This window comes from Halictus rubicundus, chromosome 10 (assembly GCF_050948215.1).
Source record: "Halictus rubicundus isolate RS-2024b chromosome 10, iyHalRubi1_principal, whole genome shotgun sequence".
In the NCBI taxonomy this organism is placed as follows: Eukaryota; Metazoa; Arthropoda; class Insecta; order Hymenoptera; family Halictidae; genus Halictus; species Halictus rubicundus.
In genome coordinates this window covers 16,077,404-16,097,280 of record NC_135158.1, presented here as the reverse complement: position 1 = coordinate 16,097,280, position 19,877 = coordinate 16,077,404, and the positions used below count along the sequence as shown (strand labels likewise).

General features: G+C 48.4%; 1 protein-coding gene across 1 annotated transcript in view; it reads left to right on the top strand.

Moving 5' to 3' along the window:
* Positions 1-7,769: 7,769 nt before the first annotated feature.
* Positions 7,770-19,877, top strand: part of Hh (hedgehog signaling protein) — a 59,013-nt gene continuing 46,905 nt past the window's right edge. Inside the window, exon 1 of the mRNA XM_076794608.1 lies at positions 7,770-8,551. Within this exon, the coding sequence (XP_076650723.1) occupies positions 8,171-8,551 (381 nt within the window). The 5' untranslated portion in view covers positions 7,770-8,170. The remainder of the gene's footprint in view (positions 8,552-19,877) is intronic.

The following is a 19,877-nucleotide window of genomic DNA, read 5'->3' as shown; positions in this document are numbered from 1 at the left end:
TGCCTCGACCACGTGCTAACTTACGAGCTACGATCTCTGTACCCTTCCACTTTCCTTTCTTTCTTCATCTTTCTACGCGGTCTTCCTTTCTAACCACCTCTCTCCTTCTATCATTCTCTCTCTCTCTCTCTCTCTCTCATTCTTCCCCGCAGTCTTCCGTCTTTCTCCCTTCTCCTTTCACTCTCTATTTCTCTCTTTCTCTTTCTTTCTTTCTCGTTCTTCCTCGCGGCCGATCGTTCGCTCGCACTCCTCGGCTCGACCGTTCTTTTCTTTCTCTTTTTCTCGTTTTTTGTTTTGTAAATCTTTGTTTGTCCTTTTCTGTCCCCTATGTCTCTCCTTAGCCCGATCCGGCGCTGCGTCGTCTCGCTTTTTCGCTCCCCTCGAGTTCTCCTCCGATTATTAATCCACCGACGAGATAGAGAGAGAGAGAGAGAGAGGGAGAGGGAGAGAGAGAAAGAGAATCCGTGCCGTTCGCGGAGATTATGGACCGAGAGCACGGTCAAGGTGCTGCTACGTTAACAAGCATCAATAGACCCGCGGGGGGGGGGGGGGATCGAACGATCCTGAGACGTGATTCGAAGGATCCGACGTCGCGTCGCGAGACGGCGTATCCTGCGACCGTGTAACACTGCCAATCTATTTTAAAACAAAAACTGGTTTTCGAAGTTCGATTCCTTTTAAACACCTCCGATTCGATCGGTTCCAACATGGAAATCACGGAGGTATCATCCCCTATTCATATATAGGTGTTGAAATCGTTGTCGATAGGTACTAATCTACTTTTTAAAATTGAAATTTGTATTTTTTGATAATCCTCTGTTCCAATTGGTTTCGATTTGGATGTCCACGTTCGTCCTCGAATATGTATTTTTTATACGAGACCCTTCTACTTTAATTAATTCCAATATAGAATTCTTCGCATTTCAAAAAATAAGAGGACGGGTGTGCTGTGACGTGTCTACTTGAAAATAAAACGATTTGGAAGAATTAAAAGTAAAATCTCTGTTTTAACAGTTTCCTAATGGACATTTTGACCTTCGGCGATTAAATTGAATCGATGGCTCCACTAAAATCGATAGGAAAACTGTCTGTACGTCAAAGAAGTTCGTACAGAAATTTGGTTAAAAGAAAACAATTGATAAACGGAGCTGTACAATATTACAAAACTTGTTAACTGTGTCACTGCAGCTCGCAAAAAAACAAACCACAACAGATTAAAATCTCTCTTGCAATTTAAAAATAATTGACATAGAATGTCTCTCCCTCTTTTTCAAGTTACCTTTAAACAGTTTCCGACCGGGAATGAACGGAATCGACTGAACGGTCGGGGATCTGAGAGCAGACAACGCGGGTTCGTTCCAGTGGCAAAAATAACGCGCGCGCGAAACACATTTCGAACAGAGCCAGCCGATTGGCCGTGGTCGGCAATGCGTATTTTCGCGTGTAAAATGTAAATGGCGGTGCTCTGTGTTTCTGAGGCCGGCCAGTTTCCCGCTTGGATGTGCGTGTGCGTGCACGAGGAAGATGGGAACAAGGAAAAGAGAGAAAAGGGGGTGGGGGGACGAGGAGGAGTAGGAGGAGGAGGATGAGAGATAGAGAAAGAGAGACGAACAGGGTTCAAAGAGCCGACAGTGGTTAAAGAGCCTTCTTCCTCTCTCCACCTCGACACGCACAAGTACAAGGCGCAACCTTTCGAGCTACCCAGAAGAGTATCATCCTTCCCGAGGGTCTCGCTCGCTCTCACGAATCGGTCGGCTGTCCCTTTCGCTCTCGGCACCTGGTCCCCTTCTCTCTCTCGTTCCTCGTTCCGCTGCTGGCAGAGCAAATTTATTTCACGTTCCTGCCTTTTCTGGACCTTTCACAATATTTGGCTGTGCTTTGGCATCCAGCATCGGTCGCGGCGGGCACCGGTCACCAGAAGATACGGCTTTGAGCCCTCGGTGATGGATGGTTCGCTCTCCAGCCCGCCACGAATTGCTACTTCTACACTCTGTCTCTCCTCTCTCTCTCTCTCTCTCTCTCTCTCTCTCTCTCTCTCTCTCTCTATCTCTTTCTCTCTTTCTCTCTCTCTTCATCTTGTCCGGTGTCTGCAGCTCTCGCTCGCTCCCCTTGTTGGCTTTTCTTCCCTCCGTCGAGAGGATGCTAGACTGCCGCTGATGGGGCCCAGGGCCGGTCAGTCCTGAGGTGTATGGACGCGAAGTCCCTTGTCCGAGGTTGATCCCGAGATATCTCGTTTCCTCGCGTGGTTCCGGATATCGACGGGCTCGGAATGATCTGGCTCTCTCGATCGCTAGCCTTTAAAACCGGTCGATCGGCCGAACCGGTGTTAGCGCTGTTCGGTACCGAGAGATCATCGTTGGTTCGAAGGTTCGTATCTCTGGTTCGCGAGAGATTGACCGGTTTCCACGGCCGGTGCCTCGTGGAAACAGAAGAAAATGAATCCTCTCTCGAAGAATGACCCCGGCTGGTTCGGGTATCGCAACAAGCCGTCCCTGGATCCGTGGACCCGCAGCCCCGCAGACCGTTCCACCGAGTTCGTGCAGGTATATAAATTCTGGTGCTATTATTGGGGTTTGTGCCTTCTCACAGAGCCCTCTGGGGCCCGCGGCGGCCCCTTTGAGCTACTCCTTCTGCCTCTCTCGTCGTTCTCCCTCGGTTTTTCTCTCCGTCTAGCCACCGTTCTTTCTAACTCTGTCTCATCTCCGGGCTCCCTGTCCTCTCTCGATCTCGACCTTATCCTACCACCACTCCCTTCCCCTCTTGCCTTCATCCTCCTCCTCCTCATTCTCATCCGCCTCCACCTCTCGCTCACCCTTTCGCTCCTCCGCCCTCCTCCTCCTCCTCCTCCTCCTCCTCCTTCTACGTCCCATTCTCCACCTTACCGGCGATCCTACACCGCCCCTGACTTGTTTGTTTTCCCTCGCGTCGTCTTCCGTTTGCTAAACGCACCTTAAATTACGCGGCCGATGATAAATATTTGAGCCGTCCATTACGCGGAGGGGGCCTCGTCGGACCTCTATCCGGCCCCGGCATTACCTCCGAGAGACCCGAGAGACGCGAGAGACTTCCTCGCCGTGCCGTGGATCGTGTTACTTTGAAAAAGGGACACCCGGAGGTGAGCTTCTCCGCGATGGTGGATCCCGCGGACAAGATCACTCCTTCGAGATACACCGGCACCCCGTTTCATCCGAACTTCGTTCACAGCAGGTTCTCGCTCATTGCGCACCCCATCGAATAATGCCTGTTCTTTCGCGCAAACCTTCCTCGTTGCATTTTGTTCGCGCGAGCTGGAGCAATTCAGCTTGCAGTGGAAATGGTAATTTCGCGGAGTACGTGCGACTACGTGCTCATCATCGATAGCGAGCGCGTGCACTTCGTTCATTGCAAGAACCTTGCCTGAAATTCTAGTCGCGTTTTCGCAGGGATGCGTCCACGATTGCGTCTTCGTTAATGCTCGAAAACCTGAAAAATCTCCGGTGTCTACGTATTCAAACTGGGTGAATATGGACTCATTCGTGAACCATCGGTTCTCGTAACACCGATCCGATCATCTGTACGATCATTGGTGAAATTTAAATTATTCTTGCACCGATTCGACAGAGATGGATCGAAAGAATCGAATCTTTTTGATTTGTATCTTTGGTCTGGGATATGGTTTCTCGTCGCCGTGCAACCTGGTGATCCGAAGGACGAAGGATCGAGGCGTAAGATTCGGCGTGGACGGCATGATCCCTGCGCAGAAACAATGGTTACATTATGGTCCCGTGCGTAGTACGCAAAAAGGGGGAGAGTTACGGACCAATGGCAGGTATAAACGTCGCTCGTTAACGATGCCGATGCCAGAATCGCTGAAACAGGCCGGTGGGCAATAAAAGATAACGAGTATTCGCGAGCTGTAAACATCCGCGGAACGCTACTCCGGAACATTTCATAATCCTGTTACGAGGCACTTTGACTTTTGTGGCAGCTGCGGTGGCGCGGAGCGGAAATAAAATTCCGCTATCGAGGTGCAAGTAATAGCGCGGCGTTGCCATCCCGTGTAACACCGTCGCCGTCTACGGTGAACGCTTAAAACGCGAGAAACGCGCTTTCGCTTATCGATTATCGTCCCCCCTTCGAGCACGTTTATACCTCGTGCCCCCTTACCGACGCTTCCGTTCCCCTTCTGCTTCGCGGCGGACCCTCCTTAAGGGCTCGCGCCCAATCGGGAGGCCGAGAAAAAAGAATTTTTGGCGATTTCTTCCCCCGGAGACCTCAAAATCTATTTTTGTGTTTGAAAAAGACAAGTTGCATCTCATCATTTTTTGCTGACAATGTTCTTGTTGGCAAACCGATGAATTTGTGAGAAACGATTTCTGTGCCCTTTACGATCGTCTTAATGTTTGTGCTGGACTAGAAAAGAGAAACATTTATTAGTAATACAGTAAAGTAAAAAATAACTAGCATTTGTCACAACGTTGAGATCGTTCAGATTAAAAAATTGGCGTTGCCAACCTTCGGTTCGCGAAGAAACGAGAGAGGATAATTGCGGTGAGAAATGTTAACTTCTCAGGTTTTGGTTCATTAAACAAATTACTTCCATTTCGTGGAATTTTTATGGTGGCCGGTGCCGACAGTGGACTTGTTAAGCATTACGCACTGTTCGGGTAATTGTTGCGTTCATATTTTCGGAATTGAATTGGTTCGCGTGCAGTTAAAGTAAAAAGTCTGTTCCCATACCAATTATAAAATATGAACTGTTAGTATTGCGTTAATTTATATAGTTTCGTCGCAAAAAGTGTGAGCGAAGGCACGGTTCTCGAGAATTAATAACAGGTTTCAACGGCAGTCATTTTTAAATGTGTAAATTACTCGGATTTTGGGGAATCGAGGCAGGCGAATTCAATTGAAATTTTACTGGGGGAAGTACAACGGTAAACACGAACGATTTTAACACTGACATACTTTACAAAATTACGGACTCTACTCTCTGTAATTTTTCAATTCTATTTCCTCCCATTTCACCCAGCATTTATCTGATCTTGAGCACTTGTATTGTCCTATTTTTCTTTTTTCACTATTTTTTAACCTGCGCATTAGACGACTTTATGAAAAGCAGGACAGTACTATAAAACTGTGACAACTCAAATAACTTTACCAGTCTTACCGTTTTCTGTGATAGATTACCATCAACGACCGAAAAATCAATTTTCCCGAGAAACTCTAACTCAGCCACGAGAGAAGATATATTTAATTAGATTCGGTACAAAAGTGACTCAACGTATCGGCACGTTCTCAGAACCATCCCACTCATTGCAAATTCCCGAGTGATTATCAAGAAGAAAGGAATTTTTTTGCCCGTGCTTAAATCAGATTTCTCGCGAAATCCGGAGGCCTGGGATCGTTTACACGGTAAATCGGCGTGTGTCGATGATCAAGCGTGACTGGCGTCGGTGGGACGTGGCCAGACATTCGCGCAAAAGTTGTTTATTATCAGTGAACCGTTTGGTAGGTATTCGCGCTCTTGATCCCCTCCCTGTTCCTCCAGAAGTCTCGGACTTTCATATCAGTTAACCAGTTGCGCGCGACGTTCCATCGTGTCCGTGCCCACTCCTCATTCTTCCCAAGAAATCGGTAATCCGTTCTGATCGATTATCGGGAATATTTCAAAAATCAGCTACGCGTTTATCGCGTGCCGATCGAAGCGCCGTCGCCGCCGCGATAATGTTGGATCGATAAATCCCGGCGCTGCTTGTAAATAAGAATCGTAACGCTTACAGCGGGCCGATCGGATCGGTTGTGTACGCATTCCAGCGTGGTTACGCTTTCCCGGAGGATCGAGCGATTCGCGGAACGATTAAATCCCGCGGTTCCGGCGCCTGCCCTTTAAAGTTCAACGATGACCGGTCACCATGGGAAAGGAAGGAAACGCGTTGCACGCCGGTCCGGCGATCCTCCCCGGTGCACGTTGTAACATTTAATAAAATCCCGACGCGGCGCAGGAATGCGATAAAAGTGGTAATCGGTCGGTGGAGAGGGTAATCGAGCAAAGAAACCGAACGCGCGCGCGCGCGCGCGCTCGCGTGAGAGCGAGGGAGAGAGAGAGAGAGAGAGAGAGAGAGAGAGAGAGAGAGAGAGAGAGAGAAACAAGACTTGAAAAAGCAAAATCGTAAAGAAGAGCGAAACTTGACGGCTGCCGAAGTCAAGGTCAGCCCACCCCACGCCGGCCAGCATCAGCCTAGGGTACGCCGGGTCTGCTTGGGGGTAGACGGTCATTGAGAATCTTCTCGCAACCGAAGCTTGTCCCGGGGTACTTGGCGTAAGGATCCACGGGAGTAGAGGTTGAACGAGGAAACGATCCCGCTGTCGAAGAAGGACAGGCGGCAACAAGGTAAAACGTTGTAACGACGACAACGAAAACGACGAAGAGGAAGAGGGATCAATCGAGGGAGCGAAGAAGGAGGTGGGGCGGGGGTGGGGGGTGGGGATCGTTGAGAACACGTAAAAGGAAGAGGACAGCGGTGAAGAAGAAGCCGATGAGGAGACCCGTGGGGAACCGTGTGTGGAAGCGAGCGAGACAGAAGACGGGTTACGAAGAGAGCGGAGGAGAGAGTGAGAGAGAGAGTGAGAGAGAGAGAGAGAGAGAGAGAGAGAGAGAGAGAGAGAGAGAGAGACGGCCCCGGTAGAGGTTGATCAAAACCGAATCGAACGAGGAGAAAGCTAAAAGGTTTTCATCCTCTCTCTCCCTTGGCCGGCGTGCTGTCCTCCTGCTTCCACCAACGAACGGGAGGCCCGCGAAGAGTCCGCGTTGTGCACCTGTCCTCGTTTACCCAGCGCACGCCCCGCCCCGACCAATGGAGTCTCGACGGGCCCGGTGACGTCAAGGATGTGCACCAAGCAGGGCCCGGCCTGGTGGGAGTAGGGGGATCGTCCACCACCACGTTCCGGAGGCCGTGAGAGCCCCACGGGGGCCAGCAGCTATAGCTGCAACCAGCGCCAGGCCGGCCGTTGGCCACGTAGCTTGGTGGGGGCAGGAAGAGGGGCACCCTGGACCCGAGGCAGGCCAGGCCAAACCAACGACGACGCCAGGGGTACCCACCGAAACCCGTCACGCATTTCCCACCACCGACTCGTCCGGAAAACGTGCGCCACAGAGCTTCCGGACCGCGGCTCGCAATATCGGGTTCAGTCAAGTGAGTCAGGTCCGATCGCGGTGACACCTCTCCTCCGGCTCTCACGAAAACCGGGGGTCCACGGGCACAAGGTTCCGAAGCTCGCGCCGTGACGCGCCGGTCTCTACGAGTGATCGTCAAACAAACAAACAAAAAAAGAAAAGAAAAGAGGAAAGAAATACATCCATGTGACATTCGAAACGTCGCGCGAACCAGATTCCCAACCCCTATAATATGTAGCGAACCTTCGATACGATCGAAAGGAATTGTGCCCCCGATGTTTCGGCGCGGTGGAATTACGTAGGAGACCGTTCGATAAAGCGTAATCTGTTATCGGTATATGTCCAACGACTCTGATAAGATCGAGGAATAGAAGTACAACGTCGGGGTCACTCTCCGGTTTCGGAGGTTGTTGTTGCTTCGAGTGCGGCGAACGTGTCGGTGCCGGTCGTGCCGCGTACGGTCGATCATCGACGATCTCTGGTACACCGATAGGCCTAGATCCCTATCTGCCGGATTTGATAGTTGAACGTGTCCTCTCTCTCTCTCTCTTTTTCTCTCTCTCTCTCTCTTTTTCTTTCTCGTTTTTCTTCTGTCTCTATCTATCATTCTGTCGCGGGTGCCGATCGACTACGACGCTACGACGGTCCGAACGGTGATAAGAGTGCGGTGCTGGGGGGGTGTGTGATGCCCTGGTTATGGTTAAGCGTGAGTGAGGTCAGTGGCAACAGGAGGAGAAGACGGACTGGCGGCGGCGACGGCGACGGCAGCTATTTACCGAAATCCTCGTGCTGGTCGTCTTGTTTGGCCGGGTCCGCATCCACGTTCCGTCAACCGTGGAGGAGGAGGATCGTGATCGTATTCGTCGGCGGTGGTGGCGGTGGTGGTGGTGAATACACGGTGGTACCGTCGGCGTCGACGACGGCGGCTGGCAGCAACGAAGCACGTGAGGATCGGCGTGCAGTGATTGGTACCAAACCGGCAAACAGGGTTCTCCGCGTTGCCAGAGCCGCGTGATTATGGTGCAGCATCATCGTCGCCGCGGCCATCAGGCAAGCCACCACTGCGTCCTCAGGAGGCGAGGGACCGCGCCATCGTTGCTCCAGGTGTTCCTCTTGATCCTCGGCCTCTGGCTGCCGGTGCTGGACAACGGCGGCCTGGTGCTTGCCTGTGGACCGGGCAGGGGCGGTGGCAGGCGACCACCCCTCAGGAAGCTGACGCCGTTGGTCTTCAAGCAACATGTGCCGAACGTCAGCGAGAACACGCTACCGGCCAGCGGGCTCATCGAGGGCCGCGTCTCCAGGCACGACTCCAGGTTCCGGGATCTCGTGCCGAACTACAACACCGACATCATCTTCAAGGACGAGGAGGGCACCGGGGCGGATCGCCTCATGACACAGGTGAATTCTACATTCTATGCGTAAGGTCGTTGCCAGTCGAATCGCGCGGACACGCTTGTAGGATTGCCTCGCACGGTGTAATCTTTCAACGGAGAGAAATGCGCTCGGTGGACATAGATGTCGATCAAGGTTCCGGGCGACTACGGCTTCCCGAGGAACCGACGCGACGCGACGTGGACCTGCGATAACCAGTTGCTCGGATTCGTCATTTCTCGCGGGGCTCTTTCTTTCTCGACCGGTTGATAATATCGTGTGTCAACCTGCGATAGCGACGACTCCGAGCAGTCCTTGGTAACCGTCGGTGAATCATTATGCGGCCGACACGGGGTTTCGTAGCCACTTAGCCCGACGGGTATCGCGGATTTCAGTTCGCCGGGATCCTCCGCCGGAATCGCCTAACCCGAGCCATCGCAGCCGGGATCTCTGGTAGAAAGATCGCAGTCAGTGACCTTTACAATCGTTTCCGATAATAGTAACCGGTGATTCACGCGCGAACCGTACGAACGCCACGGTGCTAGGGGATAGAGATCGAACAGCTCGGGGTCCCGGATCGGAGCGCGCGATCCTTCGTCTGGATAAATACACAGCCGGCTGGGAACGTCTCGAAACTGTAATAACAATCGATAGATCGTGCGTGGAAATCGCGAGCGAAACGTCTGTTTGATCGGCGATTCGCGATCTCCGACCGATAAAAGGATTAGCTCGTCGATTCGATCGTTTAACATACTGTTTATCGTGTCTCCGGCGTTTATTGGCGCCACGGTTTACAACCGGTATCATTCACGAAAACAGCTGTCAGTCGCCTGAAATAGATCCCCGACGATTGTTATCGCAACCGGCGAGATTCTCACTCGGTTTTTCAGCTCTGCTCGCGGATTCCCGTGATTCATGATCTCTTCGGCGCGATACTTCGCCGAGTACGTTTCGCCTGGAATTAGAATGTTGGAATATGCGCGCGCGCGCGCTCGCTCGCTCGCTAGCGCTGCCGGACGGCGGTAGGATCCTCGATTCTAAGGAGATTGATTGCGTTTCGCGTTTAAAGCGCAGTCTGACGGGCGCGTTAACTGCAACGACGCGTGTTATTACTTCAACGCGTGTCACCGTGCCCGGCAGCCGTATGACAAATTAGCTACTGGACGTCGTTAAACGTCGCCAGGTGATTCACGCGAAATGCTAGCCGACCGATAAGAGCCTCGATCGCTTCCGAACAACGCGTGTACGGGATCGATACTTGAAACCCGAACACGCGTCGTAGGATTTCATGGGAAAATCTTCTTGCCCGGCGATGACTCGATCCGATCACTTCCCACCGAAGCGACGACGCATTCATACTACTTTCTACGCTGAGCATCTTCGAAGCACACCTTTCGGCAATCATTTAGCAATCTTTCATATCAACTCCGAAGCTCTACATTTATTTACATACATACATAAACAGTGTTAATATTCCCACAGCTCGTTTTGTCGTCTCCTCATTTAGTCGCGCAGCACGATTAATTGAAAATGACGTTTAACAGCATGTTACATCACTTTCGTGTTCGGCTCGCACGAGTTCCTCTGACACTGACAGACTGATTACAGAAACTGTCGCAACCTTAGATAAATGACTGACGGAAAAGATAATTATTGTTGAAAGTCTACTGTTTTAACTGTTGCATACGTAATGTCTGCATCCGGATTTTTTATGAAAAGAATTTGCTTGTAAAAAACTTGTTGAGTGGTATAGATTTATCTCTGAAGGTACAACTTGATTTTCTGTCAGCACGATCTGACAAAGTTTATTGACAACGTACCGTATCATATTCGATTGTTTTCTCTTATAAAGCTTCACGTTGAATTTAAACGAAGCCACTTAATCTACTGATATTTGCAATTAAGTTTTTCCCATCTCGCCAAAAATAAATCCGTCGTCGAATCGAGAGATTAGGGAGCATTCTCGTGAATAAAAGGAGGGAAAACAGCGATCGTCTGTCGTCGCCACCTGTACCAGTCTATAGTCGTTCAATGTACTCCCCGATGTTTATTCCCCGTCCATAGAGCGTCCATTAGTGCTTTATTCATGCAGTTTTTATCGGTGTTTGCCTTCCACTTGGCGCCTCCGCGAAGCGTGAAACGATTCTCCTAACTCCGGGCCCGTTGTATTCCAATTTGTAAGTCCCACGTTCGTGAGACGCGGCGAACAAAAGGGCTGCGCGCGCGGCGCCGCTCCGATCCGCTCGAAACCGCTTCGAAACCGCGCCGGTTTCCGCTCGTAAACCATCCCCGGGCAGAGCTGTCCACATTTCAAATAAGTACCATTCGAAACACTTTTATTTCAACAAGATAACGCTCTAAAATTTATTTCTTAAAATTTACTATTTTACTAGTGTTCGTTTAAACATTTTTTCCATCGCCTAGCAATTTTACAAAGTTGAAGATAATTCGTTAAAGTTCTTTAATTCTTTTAACCTTTCCGCTGTCGTGAATGGCACCTACCGAATTCTGTTAAAAATGCATAAAATCCACTAACAAATGTATCGCATATCGCATAAGCAATGGCATTTAAAAAGAGGAAACAAATCAGATATTTCCTGACAAATTTTCCAATATTTTCAACATTCTCGGAAGTTAAATATAAAGTTTAGCATTGAAAATTGCATTCGAGCCAGCTCTGCCAGCCAAGCTAGAGGCAGACTCTTTCTTCGCGGCTTGCCTCGTGTTTACTCGTGTTTCGCAAAACCGGGGGCCCACTGTTTCATCGAGACGGGGCCCTACGAATACGAACGTTGAACCGGCGTCGGATCTATCGCCCCTGGGTTTCACTCGTTCAAATATTATCCCAAGATTTGCCGTTTCCGCACGAATAAAGGTCGCCCGCGGCGAGCTAAGTAAATTGTGAACGCGGAATCTGCGACTGTTCCGTTTATCTCTTTCATCGATTCGATCGAGCCAACGTTCCTGGAAGAACGTCGTCGGGACAAAATTTACGACGCTTCGAACCGCTCTAGTGGTCTGCCGGAAAATAATCTCGGGATTCTTAAATAGTTCTTTTTCGTGCGAAGTCCTGTTTGCCAAGGGAAGCAACACTATTTTTAAACGTAACCAGAATGTCGGCGAGTAAACGTGCAAACAGTCCGAAACTGTTCAGATGGTAGTTAAAAGGTAAGGTAAACGTCTTCGTATTCGTAGCGCGGCAAACTTTGTGCAAACTAAAAATTATTATCCAACACGAACGCCACTGAATATCAATTTACTGATGCTGAAGTTAAGTAGGTTATACCGTAAGGTGGACCCTCCGTTATTGAGCAGCGAACAATTGTGTTATTAGCGATGCTTCGCGTGACAGTCGGCGTGTTAATTTTGTGGCGCATGGAATTGCGTTCCTAGCCGGAATGTCAAGATCAACGGAAATGTCGAAAGATGCGCAATCGAACGGCGCGAACAAACGAAGTGGTGTTTGTTTAGGAGTGAAATGGAGACTGTGGGAGCGACAGTGACGGTATCAAGAGCGTCGCCGGCGCGGCGTATCGCCTCTGCGGGCGTCGATGTCTCCGAAAAGCTCGAGAGCGAAAGGATCCGTCGGTGACTTGCCGGCGCGCTCGTTAACGCCGTGTTTTGCGGGCATGAATCTCGTGTCAGACGAGGATACGGTTCTTCCTCGCGATCGTAAAGCGACGGTACCACGGCCAATTAGCCGGGGCTCACTGACAAATTTAAGTACAACGAATAACGCCGCGCACCGTTCTTGCAACTTTCGGCTCTCGCGCCGAGCAAAAACCCTTTCTCTCTCTCTCTCTCTGTCTCTTTCCTCTCAGAAATCGAACGCACGAAAAGTATTCCGCCGGTTGATTTACGCCCGTAGAATCGTTAGGTGTTTGCAATTTAAACACCGTCCGCGAATTAGTTTTATTAACGAACCGTTCCCGTAATGACGTCGGGGCGTACGTGAACGCTGACGGAAGACCGTTTCGAAAAGCAAACGATTGCCACTCCTGTTTTTCTGATACATATATCTCGCAGCATTTCGGTTCCGAGCGTCTGCTATAAATATTAAGAAGTTCATTTAAATGCTACCTCGGCTGTTAGCGTTCGATGGCGAGCGCGGACCGACCACTCTTTGTTTTTTTCGCGAACGTTGTTGACCGCGGGATTAACGATCGCGTTGTAAAAACGTTGCCGATAGAACGCCGACGAACGTTGATAAATTATAAAGTAAATTATGAAAGTGAAACACACCGGATTGCTTAATTATTGTCAGCGAGTTAAACCTACGGACAGCGTAAGCGACGAGTTTACAACTTCCCGTGGTTTGTTTTGATTTTGTTGGCGACTATGCGAGTTGTGCACACCAATACGTAATTATCAAGCTATATCCACACTGAAGCCTCTTGTTGCCTTACTCTTCTTTTGTTCGATACATCAACTAAAAGTTGCTCGTTAATTCAGTGCGGAAAATAGCTTTAAAAAATTTCAGCATTTTCTACAAATTACTATCAATCGGCCGAATATATCTTTAAGAAGGCTTTATACCCCTTTCGCAGAGGTTCGAGCTTTTCTCTCTCTTTCTACAGTCTTCGCAACCGTATGGAAACAGAAAACTGTTCCCAACTTGAACAACCATAGTAACTTCTCCGAAACACTCGGTGTTGAGGAGATCTGAGGAGCGTTAAAAAATGTCACTATTCTTTTTCTCTCGGGTGGTGTGTTTCGCTCGAATAGAACGCCGAGACAGAAAACGTCTAACAAGGGTGCAGGGTAATTCGAAAATTACACTGTGCGGCAAGTGCCTATCTATTCGCGGGCATAATGGTTTTCAATTAGTCGGTAAACGAAGCGCGCAGCTCGTGTTGCGCGAAAGAAACGTCCGGTTTCGAAGCGGCCGGGTTAAAAACGTAGTCGGAGCGTCGTCGCAAGAAACCCGAAGGGTTTAGGAAATTGCCGGGAGCTCTGGTTCGGCCCTTTCGTCCTTTCCGTCTGTTGGTTCGTCAGGTCGCGCGGATTAAATACGGGAAAAAGCGCGTACCCGCGCGCCAGCTCTAAGTGATTGTGGGTAGGTTTATGGCGGCTATAACCAGTGTTTGGTTTGGCGCGTTCGAGCTCCCCCAATTACGGCAAATAAACCTAATGGCCGTGCTTCTCGTTCCTCCCCCCCCCCGATCTTTCACCGATTTCCTCTTTGAACGCCGTGGCGCCGATAGAACGATGACGAGCTTCGGGATCCAACGGTTTCTCGATATCGATCGGACCTGTCGTCGAAACCGATCCTCCGCTTCGGCGAGCCCGGCGCCGATCGTTTTTTAACGTGAGAAAATTCACCCGTCGATCCGCCGAGTGATAAATGAAACGATCGCGCCCGTTGATCGATTGATATCCGAGATACACGACGTCATTTATCAATTATATCGATCCGTCGCGCGCTGACGAATTAATTGCCCGACGCGCCGACGACGCGACGCGATAATTAAGATTTACTTCTCAAGATGTGCGCCGCGCACCTGCCGTCGAGTTTCGCCAAATTTTTATCTCTATTATCGGACTTGTTCTGCGTTTTTCTACTGGGCGGAAAAAAAAATGGTACATTTCTGCACTATACCCTCGACAAAAGAAATTTTTCTGCTCGCTTGATTTCGACTTTCTGAACAAAATTGCCCAGCCTCGTTTCCATTTTGTACTGTATAGTCTCGACGCGACGCATCGTGACATCGAATGATCGCGATCTGGCTGGCGAACTCGCATCATCGAGACGGTGACGACGCGATAAGGAATAGCACACGGGAGCGAATCGAGGCTCTGTAGCAGAGTAGTATCGCGGCAAGTTGCAAACAGGTGCCCGATGACAGGCAATGACCAACAGGGTAACCCGATAAGCGCACGTGGCGCCATGCGATACGTTTTCTGACCCTGCAGACGAGTTCGTGCAATCTCGTTGGCAACGTTATCGTCCCCGTCGAAGGATCGAGAGACGATACCGAGCTGAAGTCAAGGTGAACGTCGCTGAATTCGAAACCCGGTGAGCTATCGGCGTCGGGTGCACGCGTTCGAGACGTCTCGAATCAGCCGTAAGCGGAGAAGAAGGCAATCGTGAGGCTCGCGAGTGTCTCTTTCTGGTCGGTCGATCGGAAACCCTGTCGATCGATGTATCCCGATTTAACACTAGGGTTACGGAGGCACTGAAAGTCGTTTCGATTACTTTATAAAAATATCAAGAATATATTCTGCCAGATTTTTAGCAGCTTCTACCGTGATGTATGTCCCAAGGAATAAATCTGTTAAATAAATTTCTTATAAATGCACTTTTACGATCACAATAATTGTTAATTAAATCATGTAGAACCCGTCGTCTTGACGGGCTCGGTAAACCTAGTGCTAAGAACATCCATACGTTATTCTCGATTTATTAAAATCGTTGAAGACAGAAATGTCCTGTAATTGACTGAAAACATATAGGAATTTCTTTCTCTCTCTCTCTTAGTGGTTCCATTAAGTTGTGAGAAACGTATTTGTACTCTTAAATTGTTCCAATATTTTTTATGTGAAATTACCCACCAACCCATTTTTGCAAACGGAGGAGAGCATCGTGTCTAGTAATCAGATCGCGTGCAATCAATTTCGAAACACGTTTTCGAGTCGGTGGACAGATCTGCGAAGGGTCGAACCATAGATCGATTAGCGGAGCAAAGATGGTAATCGCAGGGGCGGCGGCAGGCTGACATTTAACGGTAGAAAATGTATTGTCAGCCTTCGAATTTGCATCGATCAAGATTACGCATGATCGCGAGTTGCGGGGGTGGTATAGTCAGCGTTACCATGCAGCGCTCGGCAGACCGCGCGAAATCTTTCGCGATCCCGCTGCGAATGCGTTACGCCACGCTGATAAATCGTTAGGCGATTCGCCGATCGAGGACCGGAAAATAAATACATAGTTGTAACGTGCAATCGGCCGTATGAAATGCGCCTCATAAATTCCCGCCGCGTCGCGGCGACGCGCGAATACTTTTCCTCCGCTTGCTTTCTTCTTCTTCGTCGTTTTCCCGTTTTTTCCCGATCATTTCTAAACGTCGTTTTTCCCGTTGCGCAAAACTGATTTATCGAGTGTTGCGACCGCAGGATCGGGGACACCCGCGGACGTAATTAATAAATCGTTGTCAAATTGCAACCGCCGCCGGCACGACAAATTGTCAGCGAAGACGATGTTTGACAGTAAACGTTGCCGCACGCTCATTACCGCGCCGGAACGTCAATCACCGTACACAACAATCGTTGCGGTATCCTTTTATGCGGCTCTCGCAAATTTCCTGCCGTGTTCCGCGGCGCTTACGCGAAATCGTTATCGATCAGTTAGGTTCGCGATAGAATGGGGCTAATTGGAGGATTTAGTCTTGTGCCGTTCGATTTTGCGAAGCTTTGTTTTTAGCTGAACTTGCTAATTGAGCTTGCTGTTGGCTTGTCGGTACTTGTGTTTAGCATTATTATATTGTAAAAGTACAAAGAGATGAACTTTCGTGGAGGGACTTTCAAGAGTCATTGAAGAATGTACTCAGTTTTAAAAATGATACATGCAAAACAAGTATTCGAAGTATAAAAGGGGTGCGACAGGAATGGTACATGTTTGAAAAATGTCTCTACAAGTGTCCATTAAAGTCCGCGATTCTCATCGTGACTGTTCCCAACATAGAATCGAGGCAGGGTAACATAAACGTTGCCACTAATCACGTTTATGGAAGACCGAGTTATTAAGATTGCAGAAAAACCAGTGATATTTCACTATCCTCTTAAAAGTGCTCGTAAAGATAATTTGCAGCATTCGTACACAAGTTAACATACAACTGAACGTTTCTTCTTTCTTGATGAACACATAGCTAGTCTGTAGAATACTGATGCACATTTACAAAAATTAGTAGCACTTTAGCTACTACACTACACAATGTTTGCAGACTTAAGTGGCAGATCTTTGTGCAAAAATAGCAGTTTCATAGAAATGTTCATATATTCATTTTGAAAGGTCAAGGAAATGTTCATATATTCATTTTGAAAATGAATGGACCTTTTTCTTAAACAAAATTTTTACGCGAAAGTACACATATTGAATTGTAACAATTTTTCAGCAGCAAAATCTTCAAAAATGTCTTTCCTAAAACTAAAAAATTCATGAAGCTTCCGTTAATACGTGATCTCGGTATCTGAACAGAAATTAACGAAGCAGACGAATAAAAAAACTTTACTGGTACAACGTACGTACTTGAAAGTAAGGTATTGTTTAAAAAAAAAAGAGTCCATTAATTTTCTTCCAGAAAAAATTCATGAAGATTACTTTCTTTTTCGCTCGTTAATTATTTTGGCAAAAAGCACGGCAATCTCTCGAACGTACAGCCTCGACTAATCGACCAGCCGATTTTAATTCACGAGCCATCGACCATGAATCATCAAGTCTCGCGAGACACGAGAACTGTTGCTAATAATATAATCGCATACTCCTCGCGCCAGCGTGCAAACAGTCCGCGTTAAATATGAAATTACAGCTTGCTGGCAGGATCGTGTACATGCAACAATATTACCCAAGCGAGTCCGAAATAAAAGTACATAAATACTCGACATGGGTCTGGCTTAACCGTAGCCGATTTACGATCGTCGATTCTCGACGAATCATTGAGGGACTCTCAATTATCACGACGAACATCGAAGAGACGTTTATTCTAAAACGAATAAAAAAAGGAAAAACACAAACTCACAGGAGGCGAGCAACGATTCTCTTTAGTCGGTCAGTCCCATTTCTCTCTCGAATTTTTTTATTTAAAAATAGCTTCGTTCGATTTCAAAATGACGCTTTTTATTTCGAGATAAGAATATAAGAATATCTCCTCTTCATCCGAAATACGACGAAAGCCAACTGTAGTGAAATATCGTCGTGGGTCAGAAACGACTCCGGCATAGAACTGGCAGGAGTCCGGGGGTTAATGTATTCACAGTTTCGTCTGGCTACCTATTTTCCCACAAACGCATAAAATCCTCGGTCTACTAGCTAGCGGTTAATATTTAAGAAATCGCATTGAGAAACGCGGATCCACTGTAGGCGAGCAACGATTCTCTTCAGCAAGACCGATTTCTCCTCGGCGGGTGATCGATCGGTCGAGTTGGTCGCCGGGTGAAAAGTCGATTCTCGATAAGTATCAAGGAGGATCCTGAAAACGCGGTGGCTGGCCGGTTCGACGGTTAACTGATTGCTAACCGCGTCCGTGCCGCGTTTTACTAATGCGCTCTCGCGGGATTAGCGTTCGCCTGAAAAAACTTCTCTCTTTCTCTCTCTCTCGCCGTGATCTTCGCAGCCATAACCTCGTAAATCCACGGGCATTTGTTTCCAACAGCCGGACGTCTCGGGGTTAGCCGCGTTAACCCCGATGCGATCGTTCATGCGTTTACAGCGACAAATCGCTGCCTCTTTCCCGTTCCTTCATCCGCAGGCTCCTCCATCTTTGTCTTTCGCTCGGGGAAATCGTTTCGCGCCGTGCTAAGATCCAAGGATCCATCGGAGATCCCGCTCCTCGGTCCTATAAAATCACGGGAATCCGTGGAACGCCGGATAATCTGGTTTGATAAGGAAACGACTGATAACAGAGCGCTCGATGCTGTCGGGAATGCTGAGCTAGGTCGGTTATTAGCGATTTGAATCGATCGAGTGATCGATGATCGAATAACTTTTCGACTAACGCGGTGTTCTAGTTCGTATTGTTAATAGCAAATTATTGATTTTCAACACTTGGTTTACGGGCACCGTCGAAATGACCGCTTCCAATATTTATAATTCGCAATTGCTGAGATTGCAAAGATTGCATCCATGAGAAATTATTCAACACAGTTATCTCTCTCGGTATATTTTATGAAAGGAATGTGGCTATCCTAAAAATTTGGATCTATTCTTGTTGTTTGTATAAATAGTCATTTTTAATGGGTTATGGTAATTGATCGATCAAGTCCGCCATGTTGGATATTACTTATTCGATGCTATACTATTTTTGAAACGTTTTCTAGTCAGTGCAATTATCAATCAATTATTTCCTGACGTGTTTCATGTTTATTTCCGAACCCGATTTGACTCGGAAGCTTCCATTTCCTCGCTCTTGTTTCTCGTCACGATCCGCCATCTTTGATCCTCACACGCTCCTCAAAAACAGTTTCATAAAAGAGACTAGGGTCAGTAGTTCACCCGTTTTTGTTCTACAGTTGAAATCAACAAGTTGCACGTGCGATTTATACGAAACAAGACGAATAATTTTACAGTATATGCAAAAATATGAAATGGGTGAATTGTCAACGGTTAAAACAAGCCGTAGTGAGAAGAAATTCTGAATTTCAATCAACTATTTCCTTTTCAAGAGAGACAATTATATGTTTATGGCAGGGACTAAGCTTCTAAAGTAAGAATTTTGCTGGCCAGCATACAGATAGTCAATAAAATAACAATCCTTTAGATCTTTATAAATCAACCGCGCGCGTTAGCTTGTCTTAACAAGCAGGCATGTATCCGTCGATTTCCAAAGCGACGCGACACGGTATCCAGAACCGAATGCCGTAATACCGGCACTGTCGATGAAGCTTTGCTGAAACTATCGAATAATTGATGGCCCCCGAGGACGAATATTTCGCGACTTGTCGCGGATAAACTACGCAGCTCCTCTCGGAACAATGTCCCCGCGACCATCGCGTATATCAACGGGAACACCGGCTGCGTTTTTCGAAGTAACAAATTCGTAATACTACAAGAGAAGTAACCAGCGGGAATCCCGATCGTTATTCATCGTCGTGTCGATCGAGAGGTGCGAGGTATGCCTATCTCGATGTGCACGGCGCTTAAAGTGTAAACCGCAGACCAGGATGCGTATAGACACCGAAGGAGCACGAAGCGAAAGCCTCTTCGGTACCTTCGCCTTTCTTTCTTCCCCTTGGTTTCCCTTTCTCTCCCTGCTCTCCCTCTCTCTCTCTCTCTCTCTCTCTCTCTCTCTCTCTCTCTCTCTGTTCTCTCTCGCTTCCTCTCGCTCCCTCTCTTTCTCGCCGTGTGGCTCTCTTCGCAGCATGTTCGATTATATGTGGGATAATACGGTGAGAACAAGAGGGACAAAGAGGCCACATGGAGAAACAGAGCCGCGCGGATGGAAAAGGGACGGCGCGAGGGCAGAGAGCAAGTGAAAATGAGAGAGAGAAAGAGAGGGACGTAATCTGGTTGGTCCACCGAGTTTCAACGGGGAAAGGATAAAAGGAAGGGCCGAGAGGGCCCCCGAGGCGGCCGCCATAATGCATCGTGAGAAGTGTGCATGGGGTCAAACGGGTCAAAAGAACGTCATGGCGCTGCTCG